This window comes from Falco cherrug, chromosome 5 (assembly GCF_023634085.1).
Source record: "Falco cherrug isolate bFalChe1 chromosome 5, bFalChe1.pri, whole genome shotgun sequence".
Taxonomy (NCBI): Eukaryota; Metazoa; Chordata; class Aves; order Falconiformes; family Falconidae; genus Falco; species Falco cherrug.
The window spans coordinates 58,374,938-58,397,348 of NC_073701.1; the positions used below are offsets into that span (position 1 = coordinate 58,374,938).

Consider the following 22,411-nt stretch of genomic DNA (forward strand, 5'->3'; position numbering starts at 1 on the left):
AATTACATTTGCTATACATTAGTTGTTAACATGCTCACTTTCTGTCCCTGAGCCATTTCAACAAGATGATACAGATTCTGAGTGCTCTAAATTAATCTTAATGGCACTGTGGTCAGTGACATAGCCACTATTTTATTTTATGCCAGCTGAACATTGGTTGGATTTATGTGCGAGTGCAGCTCATTAACTTTCCAAAGTATTTTATGATCTCGAAGTTAGAAATTGTAGCGTATCTTCATGACAGTGTTGCCTCCTGGTGGAATGTATTTTGGTACCTTTGGCTGGAGCTGTCAGCATTTGTTTTTCTTCAGATGAGAAACCGATAAGACAACTAGATGCTTCTCCCATACAGTCATGTTTGTTTAGAAAGGAGATGCAGAAAACTATCCTCCTGCCCCCCCCCCCCCCCCATCTCCTTCACAACTCTGAAAATACGTAGCAATCTCTTTACTTAATATTCCTTATTTCCCCACTGTCAGTTGGAACTGCAGAAGGTTCTTTCACTACTTTCCCCTTCAGGATTGTGCTGTGAGTTTGTTTTTTTTTTTATCCAGGAACATCTGCTATGTCTGTTTGAAGCCTCTTTCCCCTTGCACTGCAACAACGTTCAGGCATCTCTGTGCTTGCATTTTGTTCCCTGAGACTCCCCTCTACCAGTAGAACTCCCTCCATGTCCATTTCTTTCATATAAACTTTATTTGTAGTGGTGACTTCTCTTAATTTGACTGGTTTATTAAACCAGTTAAACCTGTCTTGAATGAGGATGGAAAGATGATATTTGTTTACTTCAAAAAAAGTTCCACCCAATCTCCAGCAAAACTGTTTTCTCAGAAAGTATCAGGTCATTGAACTCTTGACTGTTTCCAGCTTGCTTTAAAAAATACTTCCTAAATTTATTAAATTTTTTTGGTTATAATTACATCCAAAAAATGCTTAGTGCAGTGCTGTGTGTGACTGCTTAGTTTGGAGAAAAGACATCTCCGTGAGCTGTCCCTTTGGTATTCAGTAAGCACATTTCATTACCATACAGTCTCTTTTGGGTTTTGTCCGTGATGAATAATGAATAGGAGATTGAAACAAGGCATTCTTCTGTGATTTGTTCCCATTATCAAGTTTAACTATGTTCACTACAGCAGAATTGATATTTCACTACAGCTACCTCTCTCTTTCTCTCCTTCACTCATCGATGTAAAATTTATTGCATTTGAACACACAAAACTTGTGGAGTTATGCATGCACGTGAAACAATTCATACCCGTTCTTAGTGCAACTTGGCTTGTAGCTTGTTCGCTTATGTAGTGAAGTGTTACTTCTTTTGAATTTATCCCATTTAAAAACTCATTTGAGAGGTAATGCCTTGTTTGCAGAAGGGAGGTTTGTAACCAGGGAGGCTGCAGCCAAGACTGTTGCATCCAGACATCTGTCTGCTGTATTACATGTGTGATGTGAGCATATATTTATCTATGTAACAATAATAAAAACAGTACATGTCCTTAAAATAGTGAGCAAAATAATGATAAAAGAGATCTCAGATTATCAAGTAAATTGAAGCTTTTAAGTACAGAGGCAATGCATGTGTTTTTCGTTTGAAAGTGTCACTTGCTGCAGAACTATTATGGATCTTGAAGCAAAGAGCATGACTTTTCTCCCCCTTTATAAAATTTTTCTCCCCCTTTATAAAATTTTTAAGTGGCTGCTCTGCTGAAATGTTAGGGTGTTCTGAAACACATAGATGCATGGTTGAGGTTAAACACATATTTAAAATTAAACATATGCATAAGTGCTTTCTGAACTGAGATTTTTTAGATCATTGTGAGTTCGATCCCAGATGTACCAGCGCTGGGCTGAGCCTGTGGGTACAGTCACACAGAGGGCTGGAGCTAGTTTGGAGGGGCCTCCCAAGGACTGTGCTTTATGTGGAGTCTGCTGCTTTTGAGGAAGGGATTGAAGAACACGCGTTATTCCCAGGGTGGCATTTCTGACACCAGTTGATGTGCAGAAACATCTGTAAACATGTTAAACATGTAAAGGGAAACATGTAAAGTAAACATGGTAAAGGGAAAGCCCTGCGAGTTGCTTTAAAACACCTGAAAAAGTTAGTTTTAATTCTGCTTGAAGTAGGTGGGAGGGGAAACTTGGTTTTAATTGTGTATTCCTGTGTTGATACAAGGTTACCTAATCCATGCTTGTCTGACAAAACAAAAAGATTTAAAGTTGTCCTCAGACTTTTGCTCAATTTCTGTACCCCCCGTTTGCTCCCAATCTGTTCAAACTTAACTGCAGGTAGCAAACTGGACCAGAAAGGGACAAAAGGGGGAGGGAAAGTCAGGACAGTAGCAACATGGGTAGATGCCATCCTTGGAACATTTCCACATTTGCTTGGAAAGATGCTATAACAGTGCCAAGCTGAAAGAGAGAGATATTCAGGTCTCTTGTGGTCCCACAGGCCTGTGTGATGTGACAGCATTCAGGGCTAGGTAAAGGGGCTCTGTGGATGGGGGTACCTTTGGGAGTGGTTTTGTGTAGTCATGTGTGTGGCAATGTACGTGGTATCAGACGGTGCGAACCAAGGGCTGGGCTTACAGATGCATCTTCTCCCCTTGTCTGAAACAAAGGTGGCCTTGTTGGACGTGATGCTGTGGCAGATGCAGAGCAATGATTACGGCTGTGTAAATTCTGTGTCAGGACGTTTTCAAGATGCAGAGAGTTATTTTACTTACAGCACATGGGATATAAACATAAGATAAGTCAGCAGTCCTGTTCCTCATGTTCTGAATTATCTATCAGTGGTCATGAACACAGCACTGCCATTTAAAGGAATATTTTTAAAACTTATTTTTTCTTTTTTTCCTGTGCACCGCCTAACAAAGACTATTTGAGTAGTGTTCTATAAACATGGGCTGTAGATATGGCAAACGCTGTTGGTGAGGGTTGCCTTGACAGAATAGTCTCTAGCCCAGAGGCTGGATCAGTCATGTCTCCTCTGAAAGTCTGATTTAAAGCCCCTGTACATATCAGGAGTCACTCAGTTGAAATCAGTGGGTGTTGTGTTAGGCCGTTAGAGCCCAATGAGCCATCTGCTCTCACAAGCTTTCCTTTGCTAAAACAGAGGTGCCCTTTATTGCCTTGGAGCAGTATTTCTCATCCAGTGAGCTGTGATCCCCCCGGGGCATCAGGGAAGGCAGTGATGGCAATTGGAGTGGTCTTAAAACATGGAAAAGATGGCTAAACATTTAAAGAAAAGATGCCTTGCAGAATGAATACAGACTGTTTTATGGGATTACTATGAGCAGCAAACTTTACTATTGCAATAAACGAAAGAATAAAAATATGTCTTGATACCAAGCAAGGTGATGCTCTGCTAAAAAGATAACACTACTCTAAGGATGAAGTTTGCAAAGGGGATGCATACATAAAATAGAAGGTGGCATAGAGAATCATGTCTTCAAAAGCAGGCTTCAAATGTAGAAGTGCATATTTGATACTAAAGTAAGAGGTGGGCTCTGGTGTATGGCATGCTTCAGGCTTGCAAGCCTCTTACTGTAACATCCTGATTTCTGCCAGGTTGTCAGCTTCCTTAGTTCTCTGGGGAAGCAGGTTGGCAGGCTTGTGGCACATCTAGCAAAGGTTATTAGTGTCTTCCTCTAGTGCCAGAGGGGGAATATTCTGTGGTTCTTTCTGGTCTTCCTTTGTCTTTGGTGAATTCCTGCAGGAAGAAGGTTGGATAACAATCTTTTTGCAATTAGACATCTGTAAATAATGGATTTTTAATTTTTATGTCCATGGTCAAAATGCTGAATGTATTACATATTCCTCCTACCTGCAAAGCAGAACTGTACAAAGCCTTCAGTTTGACCTGAAATATTTCACAGAATGTGAAAAAATGACTGCAGATTTTCATTTACTGTTCTTGAACCCTTTCATAATTTTCTTTTTTTCCACATACTCCAATTTTAATGAAAAAAAATATGTATTTTTAAAATGTCAAAATAGAACAATTCTACTTCCTGTGAACCTGTCCTGTTTATTATGTGCTGAAATTATCACATGTAGGTGCAAAGGAGTCAGGACCTGCCCCCGAATTTATGTTGACTGAACTTTTTTTTATATTCATAAGTATTATGGTAGTGTCATTACTAATATGTTCCTTCATAATATTTTTCTGGTATTTATGTCACTTAGACGGACAGGGAGCTACACTGCATCAGGCCAAAACCAATGTGCCGTGAATATACCTGTTATCTAAACCAGTCCTACCTTACTAGTTCCCAAACATGGAAGGTGCTTGGTGCAGGCTGTCAGGTGGCTGCAAGGCTGAATGCCATCTTTGAATTCCCTCCCTACCTCTGCCACTGGAGTTGCTATGCGATATCGAGACCAAATCACATAAACTGATACAGTCTCATTTAGTCACTAATCGTGTGTTACTAATTTTCTTAATACCCAAACTAAGGCACCTGTGACCAGACTGAAAGCTGTATAAAGTGTTCACCACTGCAATAAGATATAATGGAAGCAGTGCTTTAAATGTGTGCAATAAAACTGTTAAGTATAGTTGACAGAGTGTCTCTTTGTTCTGTACTTCCTTACATGAAAATAATAGCATAACCTAACTTTGCAAAGATTGTGAAAAAGAGCTTTGCGAATATTTGCAACGCAGTAGGTGCCATTGCAGTGAGTGATGAATTACACACCTAAGCTAGAAACCTATTTATCTTTTGCAGGAGAACACATACTACTTTTATTTATATTTAGGTCTGACCCTGCAGAAGATTTTTCTGTTCTTTCTCTTATTTAAATTAATGTAAAATCAAATTCACAGCCTAGTGATCAAACAGCCAGTGGGAAAGTATATAATAATTATGTGTTATTGTTCAGTCCAACATAGTTATAATGTAACACAAGATATCTGCCTTTTGAAATGAAAGCAGTAAACAAACAAACAAAACAATATGCTAAACAAATGTCATGTCTTAATCTTCATTCTGTTTTATTTACTTAAGCTCCTCTTTGGAGCAGTATCTGAAAACTTTTCAGTCTTTGTTACTTAACACTCAGAATTTCAATATAAGCTAAGGAAATAATGTAATCCCCATTTTATGGATTTGGAGATAAAACATGGTTAAGATAAGCCCATACACATTAAGGGACATTGGTGTGTGAAAGCCTGGGGGCTTCAATTTGAAGCTTATAGGTGACAGCCTTTAGGCTGAGCTCTGGACTAAGCTCCTTATAGTGTGAATGGCACTTGAGGAGGTGTCATCCAAATCAGCCAGCCAGGTAGGCAGAGCCCTCTGCTAACCAAGAGGGAATTTTCTGAGGCCAGGGGTAGGTCTGCAGCGGTCTCTTTAAGGTTTCTCTATACATTTCACGTTCAGTGGCTGTTGGGGTGAAAGGCAGAAGCAGACCCAGCATCTGAAGATGGTTGGCATGCCTCTGCAATGCCTGTTGCCTCAAAGCCCCTGAGAGGCCTGGGCAAAGGCACCGGTAATTTCTGAGCTGTGTTCCAGCTTAGGGGTGACCTTGGTGTGAGCCATGGAGCCCTGGCAGTTCAGAGCTGTTCTGGGCAGGCAGAGATGCACCCAGGGAAACCTAACAGGCAAAATAAAATTGTATTCAATGTCACGCAGGTGGCAAATGAAAGTTTGCAGCATTGCGGTTTTTGAGCTTTGGTACTCAAGCTCCATCTCAGACACCATTAAATGCCTTTTCTACATTTGCCAAGACACACGTTGTAATGCAGAAAGTCGAACCTTGATTTTTCTTGTATGTACCTATTTTTTTCTTCCCTTCTGTTGTCCTATTCCTTATTATGGGCACATTTGGCCACTGTCAAATTGAATGATTTTTTTGCATACTTGGTTGGCTGACATTTTTTTTTTTTCCTAATTTGCTGATACAGTCAACTGTGCCAGTAAAGCAATTAGGCAAAATTGTGTATAAAGGTTTAATGATACGAAACAGTGTTCATCACAAATCTAATTGTGATTCTTAACATCCTTCCATAAACTAAAGGTTTTGAGATGTTTGAATTAGGATCTCCGTGGTTGATATCTATTTTGTTAAAAAAATATATTTAGTTTAGTATATAAGGGAACACTTAATGTACATGTCACTGTTAACTTTGGAAGGAAGCAATAAAAAAAACACAAAAAACAACCAGTGACTTGGAGGTATTCAGATAATGAGTTTTATGCTTTCAGGTGGTGATTATGAGAAGTCTGCTTTATTACATGTCTCATTAGGTTACACTGTCACCTGTTTTACATGACAAGTGACAACTACGTGTGGTTGATTGTGCACTGAGTAATACAACAGAACTACAAAAATATAAAGGTGGACATAGTAACAACGAAGAATAATGTGCCTGCATGCTGAAAACAAAGAGATAGTGGGTTAAAACAGAATTGACAGGTACAGTGTGCTGAGGTTTGATATCTATTTTCCACTCGGATAACTGAACTAGTTCAGGAAGAGATCAGTAAAGCAATATTTGGTGATGCTTTCACTGAAGATGAAAATCCCATTGGCTTTTCTTGGTCCAGAACAGAGCATTCAGAAACATTTCAAAACTGATATTTCTCCTTTATGTTTGCATTGATATTTTCTGATTTCTGCCCTGCTGCTTTTCACGGAACCCTGACTGGGATTTAATTCGAACACAGAAGGTATTAGCAAGTCAGATATTATTATTAGGACTGACATTTAGTAGAGTCTCATTTGTATCAGGTCATTATGTACAGCAGGGAGAGACCTGCCGGAGCCACTAGAGACAAAGCACACGCTGCTTCCATCAGACAGCGTATGAGGAGGGAGAATGAGAAGTGGCTCTACTTTATATCCCTTTCTTGGTTTGCACTGAGGAAGCGTTAAAGACTGTAAGGATGGGGAATAGCGAGTAACCTGGCAGTGCTTTCCGCTACCTCCTTTAGCAGGGTCATGCTTGAGTGCTGGATTATGAAGGTGAGTTTTGTTCACTTGGCTGTTCCACGTAGTCAGATGTGTGAGCTGTTTTATACTGAACACAGTGGTCTGTGGCTTGTGTAAACAGCTTTAATTTACTGCTTTCTGAAAACGGAGGCCTGAAGCAGTTGTGGAGGTTTCAGGAATGTTAATTGTTTGTGTACATGAATGAGCTTGTAAATGGTTGTTTTTGCAGTATTCCATAGCTCATCGAAGGTAACTGTGTCACTGCTGGAGAAAAGAAAAGAGAACAATTTTTAATTTATTTTTTTTCCCCCAGTCTACTAATACTTTCAGGGCTTGATATAATGTGCCTTTAACAAACCATGAACTTCTCTCCTACGGAGCCACTGCATCCTGCCTACATTCAATGTAGGCAGAGAGCCATTATACTAATCCACTCTCCCATCATATCTCTAGCAAACACATGTAAGTGTTTTCTTGGAATATTTATTTTCATGCAAGGAGCATTAAGTTTTTTATTTGGCAACATAAGTAGGAGATTGTGACTTCTGAACTTTATAACCTTAATTGTGAAAGTTCTGGTTTTCAGCTATGACATGTTTTGACAAATGTATGACAGTCATATTTGGCTTTAAGAGAATAATCCTGCCACCTCACAACCACCTTGGAATATTCACCTCTGCAGGTAGGATAGCTTTAAAATGTATTTAAAGATGCTGAAATGATCAGTCTTTCACTTTGTTTTTTAATAGGTGCGGTTATATGCAAGGCCTGATGCAATCCGAAGAGGATCGGGGGACTATGCTCTGAATATTACAAGGAGACTCATTGAATTTTATGAAGATTATTTTAAAGTGCCCTATTCCCTGCCAAAATTAGGTAAGATTTCCCCTAGTACATGAAGTTCACTTGGAAACGGAGCATACTACATTTCAAGGTAAGGAATGTTTGGGTTAATTTAGAAGGATCAATAAGTAAGGAATTTTTCATCCCTTCCTTGCAGAGGAAGAGAGGCCAAATTGTCCCCTGTCCAGCACCACGCTGAAAGAAGCAGAAAGCAGACAGTACTTAAATTTGTTAGGCAATTGGAAGAGAACTTGAGACCTGTCACAGCTGTCACTGATAATTGGGTTAGGGTTTTTTTTTGATGCTGTTTATTTTGGTCCTTGCTTTCCTTAGATAGCCATTGGGAGATGTTTCTTCTGTAATGTTTGTATCTTGATCCCTCAGCTTTAGGTAGGGAACAGAATTGAAAATATTTGTGGAAACTGGGAACCTGTAATAGTGCAAGGCTTTATTTTTTTTATGTTGGCATACGTGGGTTTATTGATGATGATTAGTACATATGCTTAATTGTATTGTTGCTTATTGAAAGAATTGCTGTGAACTTGTTTTGCTGCTCAAATGACCTAAATGTAAAAGCTGTCAATTTCTATTATTTTTTAAATAGTTTCTTGTCCTCCTCGCTTTCACTGCAGTCAGTTGTTATCCTACACACCTGAATACTTTACACCATATTATTACACCCTCCCTCCTTTGGAGCATGCTTGATCAAGATCCAGAAAAGTGTATTGCTCAGCAGCAGGAAGAGAGCTTGTATTTAATCAAAGCGTTAAGAATTGGAACCACAGGTGATCCTCTCAGGAACTTGGGGTCTATTTCATTAATTCCCTTGCCTGCTGAGTAGCTTTTATTAGTCTTACAGCTAACGGTGTAGAAGATGAAGTAATTGATGTTGCTAGATGAGGGTGTTGCATGATATTTTTTTGTAAGAAAGTTGTGGAATTTGTTTCTTGTCTTTAAATGATGGATTACAGGCATATGGGTTAACCATGGCACATGCATCAATCCTTCTGTGTATACTTTCATACCTGGCTTCAGGTATGTAATGATAATTTCATAAAGGAAGTTACAGACTTATAGGTGCCAAAAATTTAGAAGGAAAAAAATAATCAGAAACTTTCCGTTGACTATGAAGGATGAACATCATTACTTCAGGTAGTCTACTGAGGATGCTGGGTAGCAGCAGGCAGTAGTGACTGTATCTGCGTCAGAGTATCTTTCACAATTGCAACATACAGTCTTTCAACTCAATGTGCTGTATGCGTTATTACACTGTGATACATCTTTAAAAAATATCTTATTGGAAACAAGTATGTTCCAGTATGGATCTCTTTGGAACAGAACAGGAGGATGTATTTTTTCATCAAGTATTTCTAGTGAAATTGTTGAGTTAATACGAATACTTCTTGAAAACTTTAATTATTCTGTAGTGATTCTATAGGAAATAGTTTGCAAAGTTTTGTATACTACAGTAAGGTTAAATTTATTTAATGTAAATATAATAAGGACAATTTCAAAAGTCAGTGATACAAGTATTTTCAAAAATGTTATTTGCGTATGAACATAGGTATGTTTGTTCCCAGCTCAGCTGAACACTGATTACTACATTTAAGCATGCGCTACTGCCTTTAACCCTAAGGACTGCTGAATTTATATGTATATATATTTTTTTACTGGAAAATGGAAAGTTAGGGACAGTAGTTTGGTGGGTGAGTAGAAGGACTAAAAGTCTTTCTGTGATAGTGATTTTGCAGTAGTATTAAAGAATTTTCTGAAGGAGAAGACAAACCAGCATTAGCTACAGCAGTGGAAGGTGTGTGCATCAGGAGGATGCATTTATACCAAAAATGTGCCTGTGCTCTCTGAAGCCTTGGAGCTGTCTTGATACACTGCTGTCACTGCTGCAAAGGTTTGTGTACTTCATTAAAGTTTTAGGACAAATCAGAATGGTTTTTGTGGGACATTTTAGGAGTTTTTAATTTGATTTATAAATTAAATGTGAAATGCCATCAAATGGGAGTGAAAACTGAAGAATGTGGTTTAAAAAGCCTTTTAAACCTGTCAGTTTTGTACAAAAGCATTCTATTTCAAATGTAGATGTTTTAAGACATGAAAAATTTTGTTTCATACATTGTCCAACTCTAACAAGCGTGAACATAAAGAAATGTAATTATTTTTGTTGAAAACACAATTTATGTTTTCAAAATAATTCTGTTGTTGAAATACTGACTAGTTTACTATGCAAGTGCTGAATCAGCTACTGAGCAATGTGTTGTTAGTGTCAGTCCTGGGAGGGGGGTGTATGTGGGGACAAGGGACCTGTAACCCTTGGTGAAGCACTTCCATCATGTATGTGGGCATCCACTTGAACTCTGTATGTTAGGAGTATCTGAGAACATGTAGGCTTTTGGGATGTGTTGCTCTGTCAGAGGGATCTGTGTTCATTTGCTCATTTCTTATGTCATTGAGGTCCATTTCCAAGGATCCTTAGCATTTGAAACTAGTGCTTCTCATCTGAGTTTTTAATAAAACAGCTAGTGTTCTCTGTAAGAATCACTTTGTCCTGACGTTCTTGACTACTTGACTATTTTTGACCAGGCTTTTTTACTGTACTTACAGGCAGTCAGATGTCTGTGGTTGCTATTGCCAGTTGCGGGCTCCTCTGACTTCTTGGCAGCCTCTATTACTATTGGGAACTGTGGAAAATCTGAGGGAAGCTTTCTGTCACCCAATGACTAAGATTTTTTAGGTCTCCCCTGGTCTGTATGAACTTCTGAATGCACTGGAACAGTAGATCTGCTTGCCAGTTGATGTGAATTCTGGTAATGAATGTGAATTGGGGATTTTTCTAATTTGAATAACCAATTTCCACAGTTAAAAGCTTTACTTGGCTTGTAGATCTGTGCTTTTTTTCTTGCATCGCACTCTGAAATGGAAGGTGCTTGTGTAGTATTTTAAACTAATAATTTTTGTATGAATTTCATTTCTGAAAAGTAAGTCAGGTCTTTAAAAAACAGATTTTTTTTTTTTCAAGACTGTAATATCATTATAAATGCTAGTTAAAATGAGAGGTGGATAAAGCATTGAGTTTTATTTAATTCTAAAAAGATAAGCAGTAGGGTTTTCAATTGTGTTTCTATGGCTGTTGAATATAAAATATTCTGTATTTGTGTCACATATTTATTTTTAATTCAGTTTGCAATACGAGAAAAATATCTTTGTATGCGTAGAGCTTTTCCTTATGAGGATTTTGGAGACTGGAATAGCTTCTCTACGGGGAATGACCGGGTGAGCAAGTACTCTTTACATGTGGACGGTTGTGAATGATTTGGGGTGGAGGGGCTGACTGCCTTTTCCAACCAAGACTCAAGGGCCACCCAGTGAGGTTAGCAGGAGACAGGTGCAGAGGACACAAAGAGATTCACTGTTGCTGCAGCAGGTGGTAGGCTTGCGAGACTCCTTGTCAAAAGAGATTATAAATGCAAAAAGATTATACAGGTCCAAAGAGAGATGTGGATGAGTACTTGGAGGGGCGGTCCATGGGAGGAAATCCCGTGGTTTGAAAATAGAAGCTATGAAGTACTGAAGAGAGTGCTAATTATACTTCCCTGGTCCTACTATTTCCTGTGCATCTGCCTGTGGCTGCTGTTGGAGAGAAGAATACTGAGCTAGGCAGTCTCTTTGTGCGAGCTGGCAAGGTTATCCATGTGTTTGTAGTCTTCCAGTTTTCGTAGAATCTCTTTTCCAGAATATTTCATGTACTGGAACTGGGAAACTTCATAAGGCTTCAGTTATGAAAGACTGATAGAACTTGGTGTGGTGCATAAATGAGCCACTGCGAAGAAACCCAGGTGAAGATTTTTGGGTTTCTGGGCCTTGATTTTCCTCCTCTTAACAGCATTGCGGTATCATGGTGTTAGTGGGATGCATTTACTTCTTCTGTAAAAAACTCATTTTACAACTCAGTATATTTTATTCTGATACTTAATTTAGACACCTATGTAATTAGCATAACCATTATGGGTCCTGTAAAGGAACTTGGCTGTCTCAAGGGTTAGGCATACAGTGCCTAACTCAAAGGCACTTTGCTTGGATTCATTCAACTTTAGGCACTCCACTGGTGTGTCTAAAATAGAAAGCTGATTGCCCTAGGTTCCTTATTCATCAATGGAAAGGAGATCTTCCTGGAGGTGATTTGAATCTTATATGGGCAGAGTCCCCTACCAGAGCTGCCCAAGTAAGAGGTTTTATTAACCTCTGAGCTTAATTTGTCATCTGTATCATTAAATTTTTACAATATGCAGACCTGTGAAGGAGATGTTTGATAATGGAGAGGTGTGAACAGGGTTGGGAAGAACGTGGCCTTTTCAAAGCTTTTAATTCCCCATTGAAAGTGGCCTGAAAGGTGGAAAAATGAACAGCAGAATTTCACTTTGGGACATGGCTGCATATGTTACAGAAAGACTGAGTAAATCCCCTTGCTGTTTTGTCTTGAGGTCAGCAGATAGGAACCAATATTTAATTTATAAATAACTGGATTTTTTGTGAGCATTATAGTGTTAAAATATATCTTAAAAAAAAAATTCCAAGACTTTAGGAAGTATCTTTTTTTGTAGATTGGCCATGCAGCAAACTTTGGAGTTTTATCTGATACAGTTTATGGTGGGTTATTTCCCCCCCACCCCCTTACAGGTATGTTCAAGGTATTAATTCCCTTGATAATGCAAAAATGATATGGTCTTGTTTCATGCAGCATAAAACACTTCAAAATTGTGAATGCAGAAAGCTATTTACCAAGGGATTTAGTGAATGTGCTGCACAATGCAAGACAAGATTGGACCATTAACATTTGCTCTTGAGTATTTTTGGAGAACAGGATTCAGTTTTTAAAGTATGTCATGGAAGAATTTAAACTCTGTCTTATGATGTAAAAAATAGCTCAGCCATGTAAAGAAAAAAGTTCAACAGGAACTGTTCTGATTTTTAAAGGAAACTTAATCACCTCTGCTCTGTTCCCTGACTGTTGTCAGTATTTTAGTGAGCAAGACTGCTGCTGCCTGCTGCTGTGTGAGGTATTGCAGGACCAGAATAAAAGTGTTGGATGCTGTTGTAGGATAGCCAAGTGACTTGCTGTGAGCACTAGTGATTAACCGTTCGTTTTGATTTGATTGCTTTACTATCAGCTTGACTATTTGACATGTTCCTAACCTGTTCATTGCAGTATTGTCTTCTGCTCTGCGTGATCTTCCATCATCTTCCTCAGCACTCTTTCTGCTGTGCTACAGCTTTCTTACTTCCCTTTTGTTTATCCTTCCTCCTGCCTCTGATACTCCAAGGATGAACCTCCATGTTGTTGCCTGCATTCTTTGCTTTAGTTCTGCTCAAAGTTTCACAATTCCTGCCCTCAATACTTTGCCTTTCTCCCTAGCAAGGTGAGCTCTTCTTGCCACCTGTCCAGTTCTGACCTGGAATTGCTGTATTACACCAGGCATGATAGCTCATTTTTCCTTCTCCATCTATAAAATGAAAGCAGTAAGTAATATTTTTTGGTCTTGTTTTTGCAGTAGTTGAAAATGATTGTCAGTTTGGTTGCATCTTGATTAAGAAGTTGCCAACCTGAAAATTTAAGAAATGCTGATGTGGTCTAACCCAAAGCATGGCAAGGCTTTGTAGAGTTTCTTAGCATTCTTAAGACATCATAGCTGTAGCGTCTATGTGAACTGTACACAGTCTTTCTGAAAGAGCTCTTCCACTGAGAGAGAATCCATCACAATCCTGTAGGAGAGAGGGAAAGGAACGTTAGAAACGGTTAAGTGTGAATGAGTTGTTAGTTACACAGTCTTCTGAATTGAGAAGAAAGAGGTGCAGAAGGGAGATGCTCTGGGAATGGCATAGAAAACTTCTGGAACGAGGGAGGGTGGGAGAGGAGACACTAAGGACCTGATTCATGTGCCTAAACATAATTAACTGGTACCTTTTATAATGCCATGGAGTATCCTGAAGACCCTTAGCTGCTGCTTCTGCTGGCATCCAGGTTAGATCCTGTTGGGCCATGGCTGGTCCATACCAGACAGCTCCACATAGATTTATTTTTTTAATGTATTTTGTTTTTTAGAACTTAGCCCCATTTGAAATGGTCAATCTCCCATGTTTAGGCAGCAAAATTGACATGCTGTTTTCTTTGACCAGCTACTTGAAACAAGCATAATGCCTGTGCACAGAGAGGACTATTTGTTGGTACAGAGCAGTCGTACACAGAATAAACTATGCCACTTTTACCCTGATGTTTGAAGCCTCTGAGGTTGTTTGGGTGGGTTTTTTTTTCCTTTTAAATTTCTAAGCTGTGAGCACTTCAAAACAGCAGCTGGTCAGGGCTTCAGAGGGAAAAATTCCAGCTCCAGCCATAGTAAAAAGCTATGTTTGTTCTTAGAAATAAAATACTTTTTAGATAGCTGTGGCTAAAGTAGTTTTCATTATAGCTTCTTTCACTGTGCTTGAGCAGAGCTCTCATCCCTGATTGTCTTCTCCAGGGCTGCTAGTGATTGTCTTTCTGTTAGTTTAATCATACTGTTCTTGACCAGAAATGTTCACTTATGAATATCATATTTTTGAAGGGCAGTACTGATTTCTACTGCAGAATAGTGTTGTTGGAACCAGAGTGCTCTTGACCATGGCCAGATTTTTAACTTTTTTTTTGAAGAGGAGGCTAATGAAGATTTTTGATAACCTGTTAGACCTGACAGTTGAGAGGGTTCATCAGAGACTTTGACCAGCAGCTGAAACCTTTTACAGCAGCAACTGTAGCTTTGTCATAGGTAGAAAAAGAGTTTAGGGCTTGCCCCCACAACGAACTTCCATGTTTGTATAGGCATTGGGTTCTGTGGTTTTTATTATGGGATAGAGGCTATATGTCATTAGGATATTGGAAGAGTTACTTTCTGTGCATGGTATGGCATTGTGAAAATTAGCATGTGGAGATGAGAGCTGCATGGCAGAAAAACAAATACAGAAGGGTTTGGAAGAAAGAGGAACGACGTCACTGAGGATACTGTGATAGATTTAGGTGGCGCTCACGAAGAGGGGTGTGAATCCTTGGACAGTGTGTAGGAAGATTGGATTGCAGTAGGATGTGCTAAACTAGGAAATTTTTCCTTTTAAAAATCATACCTATAATGATTACTTTCAATGAAAGTAGGTAACATGTTTGATCTATATCAATTAACTAGAGTACTGAGGAAATAATGGCCTTTTCTCTCAGAACTGAGGTAGAAACCTGGTACTGTCTGCATCTGAAGCAGTGCTCATCTGCTCAGCTGTATTGTCTTTTGATGGTAAAGGGAAATGACTGTTGGTGACCTAATGAAACATGTAGCCCACCTATACAGTCTTCTGCAGTGACTGATGGTTTAAACAGCACCTTCAAGATAACTATATCCACACACAGAGCTCACAGAGCAGTAGTAATGTGTTCATAATGGCATCATTTGAGTAAATAAGAAAGTTTACTGAGGACTTACTTGACTTGCTGTAATTTTGCGTGTTTGGTTTATATTTATAATCATATGATAAATTTTAAATTAAGATAATTTCAACTTAATTTCATTAAATTCCAGTTTTTCATTTAACCCTATAGTTTCAAGTGTGGGGAAAAAACCAAGGATACTATGGTGACTTCTGTTTTTTCATACATGTGAAGCAGAGGCTTTCCTGCCTGAAGAGTGAAGCTTAGTGATATCAAGCTATTACGCTGATGAGGAAAAAAAAAAAAGTAACAGAGTACTGTCCACACTATCAAACACCAACATAGTTCACTCAGACTTTTTTTTTTTATATGTACAGTTTGAGTATAGGACAATTTTAATCTTTTCTAAGGGTTTCTGTTGTGACTTGATTGAAACATACTGGAGCTGCAGCAGTATGTTTCAGTAGTATTTTCTCATTCAGCATTGTGGTAAAGGTTTTTGGCCTCCTGCATTTCATTTGAAAAGTGAAGAAGACTCAGTTACAGGCTAGACTCAGAAACAAGTTCAAATGAATCTAAGAGGAGCTATAAATGATTACAATGGACTCTTTTCTCACAGTCCTGTCTATAAACATGTGTTCTGTACTAGTTTTAGCTCTGCCTAGTGTTATGCTTGCCGAGCCCTGCAGTTGCTGCATTAGCTCTCCAGCCCTGGAAGAGGTAATGTCATGACAAAGCCTGTTCAGACTCTTATTTCAGAAGGACAGCTCATATAGCTTGAAACTTGCAGAGCAACACCAGTATAGCCTATTTCCTTGGTTGAGGCAGGCTAGAAAGGCTTAAAAGAATTTTCTGTTGCATCTTCCCCTCACTCCAGGCACTTAGAGCTGTTATGGTTTGCCCAGCTCCCTGTCTGCTTTCTTTTAGGATATCCTGATGTTTGAAAAGTTGTTAGTTGAAAGTTTTTTTAGGGTGCTTGGCTGTAGTTTCAGAGCTAATTTGTAACTTCTACCATGTACTCAGAGTCTGTGAATGGTTGGAATGACAACTTCTATGCAAAAAGACTAAAAGATAAGGCCAAGAGGGTATTTCAACAATACTTTCATTGCATTGTTTCTTCTTCAGAGATAGCAACTGTTTTCACAGCAATTTTGATAACATTGCCATCATTTTCATGCTGATTAGGACTTTTAAGAGTGTGTGATTTTTATTATTTTTCATATCAGCATCATTGCTAAACTTAAAGGAGAATGGAAAACAAGTTGGTTGGTTTTGGTTTTTTGGTTTTTTTTTGCTACAGCACTGGAGAATTGTTCCCGTTAACTCCCCATGTTTGCAATTTTAGAAGGACTGTGCTGCTTTGGGGTAGTTTGTTATACTCTCCAGATGGTACTGTGACAAAGTTTGTTTTCAATTAGATACTGATTTGAGGGCATCAAATATATTACTTTGAGAAACAGAAGTTTCACTAGGCAAAGCTGATGAGAAAGCACTTTGTATACTGACTCACTTAAACTGACTTGCATTTGGTTTTATTTGTTTTCTTATGTTGATCTTGAAATATATACATTTATATATGTATGTATTTCAAAAATTTGACCTTATTTACACTTAATGTAGCACCAAGATCAGGAAAACTCCTTAATTGACCCTACCAAGAACATTTTTCTTCACTGTGGATCTTTTGTGCCAGTAAGAAAATAGATGATTGAAGTACACACACATAAAAATATCTATACAGGTAATATTCTTATTAGGAAATCTGAAACGTAAGAGTTATGCATTACTGATGCAGTGAGAGTTCCTAAAAAGTAACCACTTACTAATAATGTCCTGAATATCAGAAATGGCTTAAAGTCTATATGTAGATGTATAAAATGAGCTTTCATGTCTTCTGTACTGTAAAAAAACCCATAGATACAGACGTAAAGAAGATACATTTTCATGTATCATCAAAGAGCATGAGGAGTTTCTTTCAAGAGATTATGACAGTGTCTTGAAAAAGATTATAGCACATTAAAGTGGGGCTTAAATAGGCCAGAGATTTCTGTTCATAGGAAAGATGTGAAGAAGTATGTAACTACAGAGCTGAATAAACCTATTGCTGCTGCCTAGATTCTGCTGGCTTAGTTATAAACCTTCCACCTGTACTAGCTAGTTTCTGTAAGCTACTGAAATTCAAAGGGATGTATGCGCTCCCCTTTTATTGCTTTTGCTAAGGATATTGTAACTGAAAAGATATCCTAACACAATGAATTATGCTACATTTGCAGCACTATGCCTGAAGCAACTTCATTTTTGCATTAAGGAAGCCAATGACTTTCAGTGTAAAGATGAAAATATATAAGATGGCTGAACAACTTTCATCAAAATAAGTGAATTGTCACTGTATGTTCCCTCCCTCTCTGCATGCTGGCAAGCTTCTTAAGATGGTATATGGACATTAGAAGAATCACTTAATAGAAATGCTGTGGAGATCTCTGGCAGATACTGCTAAACTTGCTTTCCGTGTTCTCCCTAGCTGTGTATGAATTCTCCTTTCTTTGCTTCTAATGTATTTAAATGCCATCTGCTTGTGTATTTAAAATGTAACATTTCCAGATTCAGGATCACTTCTGTGAAGACTGCGTTTTCCTTTGCTCTCTCTGATTCTTATCAGTAACACTTCTAACAAAGCTGTCCTCGTGAAGATACATATTTGTCATAGCGATAACACACTTCAGGAAGTGTATTAAGCTAAACCAGCTCCCACTGTTCAACTCAAAAATATGTTCCTTGTCATATGTTACTCCTCACTGAAATTAAACTCAGGCAATATTTTAGTCCTGAGAAACCAAGTCACTTTTTCTCCTGGTGTGTTCAGCTTTAGCATAGCTGAGTGTAGTTCTGCTGTTGTATGTTACTGGACAGTTGAATCCCTGAGCAGATGGGAGGGGGAGGGAAGGGGAAAGATGCACAAAGGAACTTAGAAATGTATTCTGGAGACCCTTGTCGTAAGTTTCGGCAGCTATTGCTGTCTCTCTGGATGGCTTGGATAAATCTTTAGAAACTGTTTCAGAATAGCCCCCAAGTTTGTGGCTTTATAACAGAACCCTCAGATCTGCAACGCTAGAGGACCTGTCAGTGGAACTGATCATGGCAAAAGAGTTCCTATTTGTGTTTTATTCAGCAGGGGGTTTGGTCTGTCACCAACACTATGACATTAGCCATAGATAGATTTCCTTTAAAACACGTGTAAAAAGCACAGGTATTTTGACAGAACATTTATTACACGTGGCTATGTTTATTATGCAACTCCTAAAACAGTAACAAAAACCAGTCATTGAATTCCTCATGTGAAATTATGTGAGGTATTCCCATGGTTGTTATAGTACCTAAGCATTTTATAATCACTACTGGCTGTTTATGCATAATGCATTTGGCAAGTGGAGAAGCACCATGGTTCTGTTGTCCTATTTAGGCAGACAGCTGAAAGCCAAAGAGTGCTGAGAGGTGAAGGCAGGCAGATGTTTTGCTGATCAGGCCTGTATAAAATGTTCACTTGTCAGATAAAATTTGAGTATGTATTGAAACAGAAGGCAGTTGGAACTTGCATCCTTTCATAATTAAGTATTGATTTAGTTTCATGTGAGGGGCATGCAAGTGGCTTCAATATTTCCAACTTCAAAATTGGTCTGGGAGTTATTCTTCCTAGCGTGCTGATTCTCAGGCATGGAAATATATAAAGCTTCACAAGACTGTCAGCTGTAACTTAGATACATAGAAAAATGCATTATGTGTCTTTTCACCGCTAATGTAAAATGGTTTCCTAGGCACCTATTCTCCATATTCTTGAAATGTTTTAAGTTTTGGTTCTATTTTAAGGTAATCACAGACAACTGAATTTTATGAAGCAGCATGGTGGTTACTCAATAACAAACAGATTCATTAGAAACGTGGTTTTATGCTGCATGCCATCTCTCCAGGTATTTTCTGGAGAAACCATACAACGATTTCCAAGTGATTAAAAGGATCTGCACTGTACAAGCTATGATTGATAACAGAATGATATAACGTAGCTCTTAATAAAAAGTTAAGAATCTTGTCAGATGAGACCAAAGGATATTCAGGAATTGCTGTAAGTCATTCAGAGTAACAATGAACAGACTGCTTCCTGTGATGCTTATATTGCATTTGGGGACAGCTGGATGAAAGTCCAGCCCCAGAAGAATTCACTGTGTTTTATCTTTACCAGTCTATATCTTTGGAGAAGAGGAAAAAAAAAAGAAAAAAAAAGGCTTGCTCTTTGCAATCAAAATACCATCGCTGTGTGGCAGCTCTGATAGTTGTGGATATGGAATATGAAATGGTCAAATCCAAATACTCAGTGGAAGGATAATTTAATGTTGCAGTAGTGAAGTGGAGAAATAAAAGAGTACAAGTGAATATAATGCAATTTTAAATGATAAAAGCAGATCTTCCTACAAGTAGATCTAGCCTCCCAAAACTTTACATATATTTTTCTGTGAATGCCTCTGTAACATTAATCTGTCTTTCAACCATACATATGTACACATAGACAATGCCAAACATATGCAGATAAAATACAGCCAGAATAATATGTATGTATGACTGTGATCCTATTAATTAAGGTTATACAAATACTTATCTGTAGATCAAATCCCTGTCAGCAGGTGCCACAGTCTTTTATGGAGGCTCACCCGGCCATAGTTCCTACCTTTCTGCTATCCCATGTAATGGGGCCAAGTCTGACCATAGGACCAAGAAGTGTTTGCAGCATGGCATAGAGTCTGGGAACAGGAAGACTCACTTCCAAGCATGAGATGAGTTTGGATCTGTGGATCATAAGAGAACTGGGGCAGTGTGCTTGCTTTCAGACCATTATCTGAGGGTCCTATGGGGAAGAGGGGTCCTGTTTACTTGTTGTGGGCTGGACGTCCCTTATTTCACAAGTCTTTCTGACCTTTTTCTAGCTGCCCTGTACTTGCAGATCCTCGCTGCAGTACTCTCATCAGACTCAAGAAAGGTAGGGCAAGCAGACTCTGTCCTACATGCAGTTTCTTAAGACATTAACTTCAGTGGTGTAAAGTAATCTTCTTCCCTTTGATTTTTGGGTGATTATTTTTAATTATCTCTTTCCAGAGATCTGTTTTTCAGGCTGGTCCCACAGTTTAGCTGCACTGCTGAGAAGCAGTGAACTGTAATGTGGAGATGAGGACGGGTGTCTGGGCTGTGGGTGAAATCCAGAACTTCTTAAGACAGCTCTGCTCTCAGTGTTCATGAACCCATAACCCCATGAAGATTATAGTCACAGATGGTACAGCAGGGTAAAGTTCAGAGTAATTCCAAAGTAACTCTTAAGATTCATATGTAAAGATTTTAATGTTTTTTGTATCTGTGGTATCAAAATTGGGGACCCCGGCATCAGGAAGCCCCTCTTTGCTGTCTGTCAGCAACATAAAGGTGGCAGAGTGTAACTCACCTAGCAAGAAGGAACTGTCTCATGACCTAACAACAATGGCTCATTTCCATTATTCAAGTAGCCTGTAAGTAAAAGTTGGCAGACACAGAAACTGTAAAATCGTTTCATGTCAATATTCATATATAGGAAGAGGCCTCCTACAGAGATAATAGGACTGGAGATAATACAGATGTCTCTCTTCATATCAAAACTTTTGACTTCACAAGCAAGTTATTTTATATTTTGGAAGGTAATTCCATGCAGAACCAGTCTTGTGACAGCATATTCTTTGATCTTTTAGACTGGTGAGCTTTGCTGAAACTCGTTTTAACACTCCTAGCTAGGAATTTCCCTTCACTGCACATCCAGGATTAAGGCATTTTGACCTTATGATTCTGAACAAGTCCAGGCGGCACAGTGTTACTCTTTCTTTGTGTGAAGGTGGAACATTCCTGATAATGTTGGTATTGGTTCCTGATATTAAAACCAGAACTGCTCATGTAGGTGTATTTAAAAGATTTTTTGCATGTCTTCATCCATCTATCATCACTTATACAGGAAAATGCTTTTTTTGTCTTCGAGTTGCTAAAACCTCATCTCTGATGTAGGCCTTTATAGAACTGGATTTAGATAAACACCCACGTGTGGGTGGGTCTCCTCAGTAAGATGTCTTTTCTCTGCCCTAATACTCTAGCACAGTGTTCTTCCTCAAACTAAGCATGCTAATGAAGTGTATGTGCCATAGAAAGGCAGTGAGTTTTGATTTGTTGTTGGTGTTCCCTCAATATGCAAGTTTCTAATTTTTTTTGTCAGTAGCTCCGTGTCTCCTGCTCTGATGGAGATGTTGCACTGTGCATTCACCTTCTATGAACCTCCTTCTTGTCTCGTGACTGACACTTTTCTAGAGGTGTGTGTGGAGTACCCCAAGGAAGGGGCATCTTTTTCACCCCCTCAGAAATCTGTTACAGGGGATACATTCTCAAATGAATAGAGTATACTGCATTACTTTCAGGGTGAATTGGTTGTATGTTTGGTGTCATCTATTTTACAAAGTTGCACCTGTAAAGATTCTTTCTGTCTGTCTGTCTTTCCTTCCTTAGCAGGTGTAGTGAAAATCAAATAGCAGATGCATGCATTGGGTTTTATAATAAAGAAATATTAGAATCTCAGCTTACATTTTTCTTTATGCTGATCCCTGGGTTTTATGATTTCGCCTGTTTGCTTTCCTGGGGAGGATTGACTGTATAGACTGATTGCCAAGCGTCACAGTTATAGGACTAATTGCCTCTGTTATCTTCTTCTGGGTCTTTATGGGTGTGCCATTTCAGGTTGGTAACCACCTCTTAGTCAAGCTGTTTCCTATTTATATGTGATGCTTTTCTATGGTATACTGTGGTTTTCAGCTTTGCTTAACAGGAAGCTGGATCCTGTACCTTACTATTTAAAACTGTCATCTGAGATTTACATCAGATTTAAAATTTTTGTGTGCTCAAATTGTAATAAAGTGTTGATGGGTTTTCTCAGCGTATTAAGATTTGTATTCCTGAAAAAGATTTTTTTCTTTAGCCATTAAAATAGAGGCAAAAGATTTTTTTTTCCTTCATTTATCTCACCTGAAGTCTCACCTTATGACAATTGGGTTTATGGACTTGGATTTTATCTTGATGTTTGGTTTGCCAGGTAGACTGAACAGTTGACTCTGTGGATAATACTAGCTT

General features: G+C 38.6%; 1 protein-coding gene across 1 annotated transcript in view; it reads left to right on the top strand.

The window, feature by feature from the left end:
• TRHDE (thyrotropin releasing hormone degrading enzyme) overlaps window positions 1-22,411 on the top strand; it is a 214,264-nt gene that overhangs the window by 30,891 nt on the left and 160,962 nt on the right. Inside the window, exon 3 of the mRNA XM_027812500.2 lies at window positions 7,680-7,806. Coding sequence (XP_027668301.2) covers window positions 7,680-7,806 — 127 coding nt within the window. The remainder of the gene's footprint in view (window positions 1-7,679; window positions 7,807-22,411) is intronic.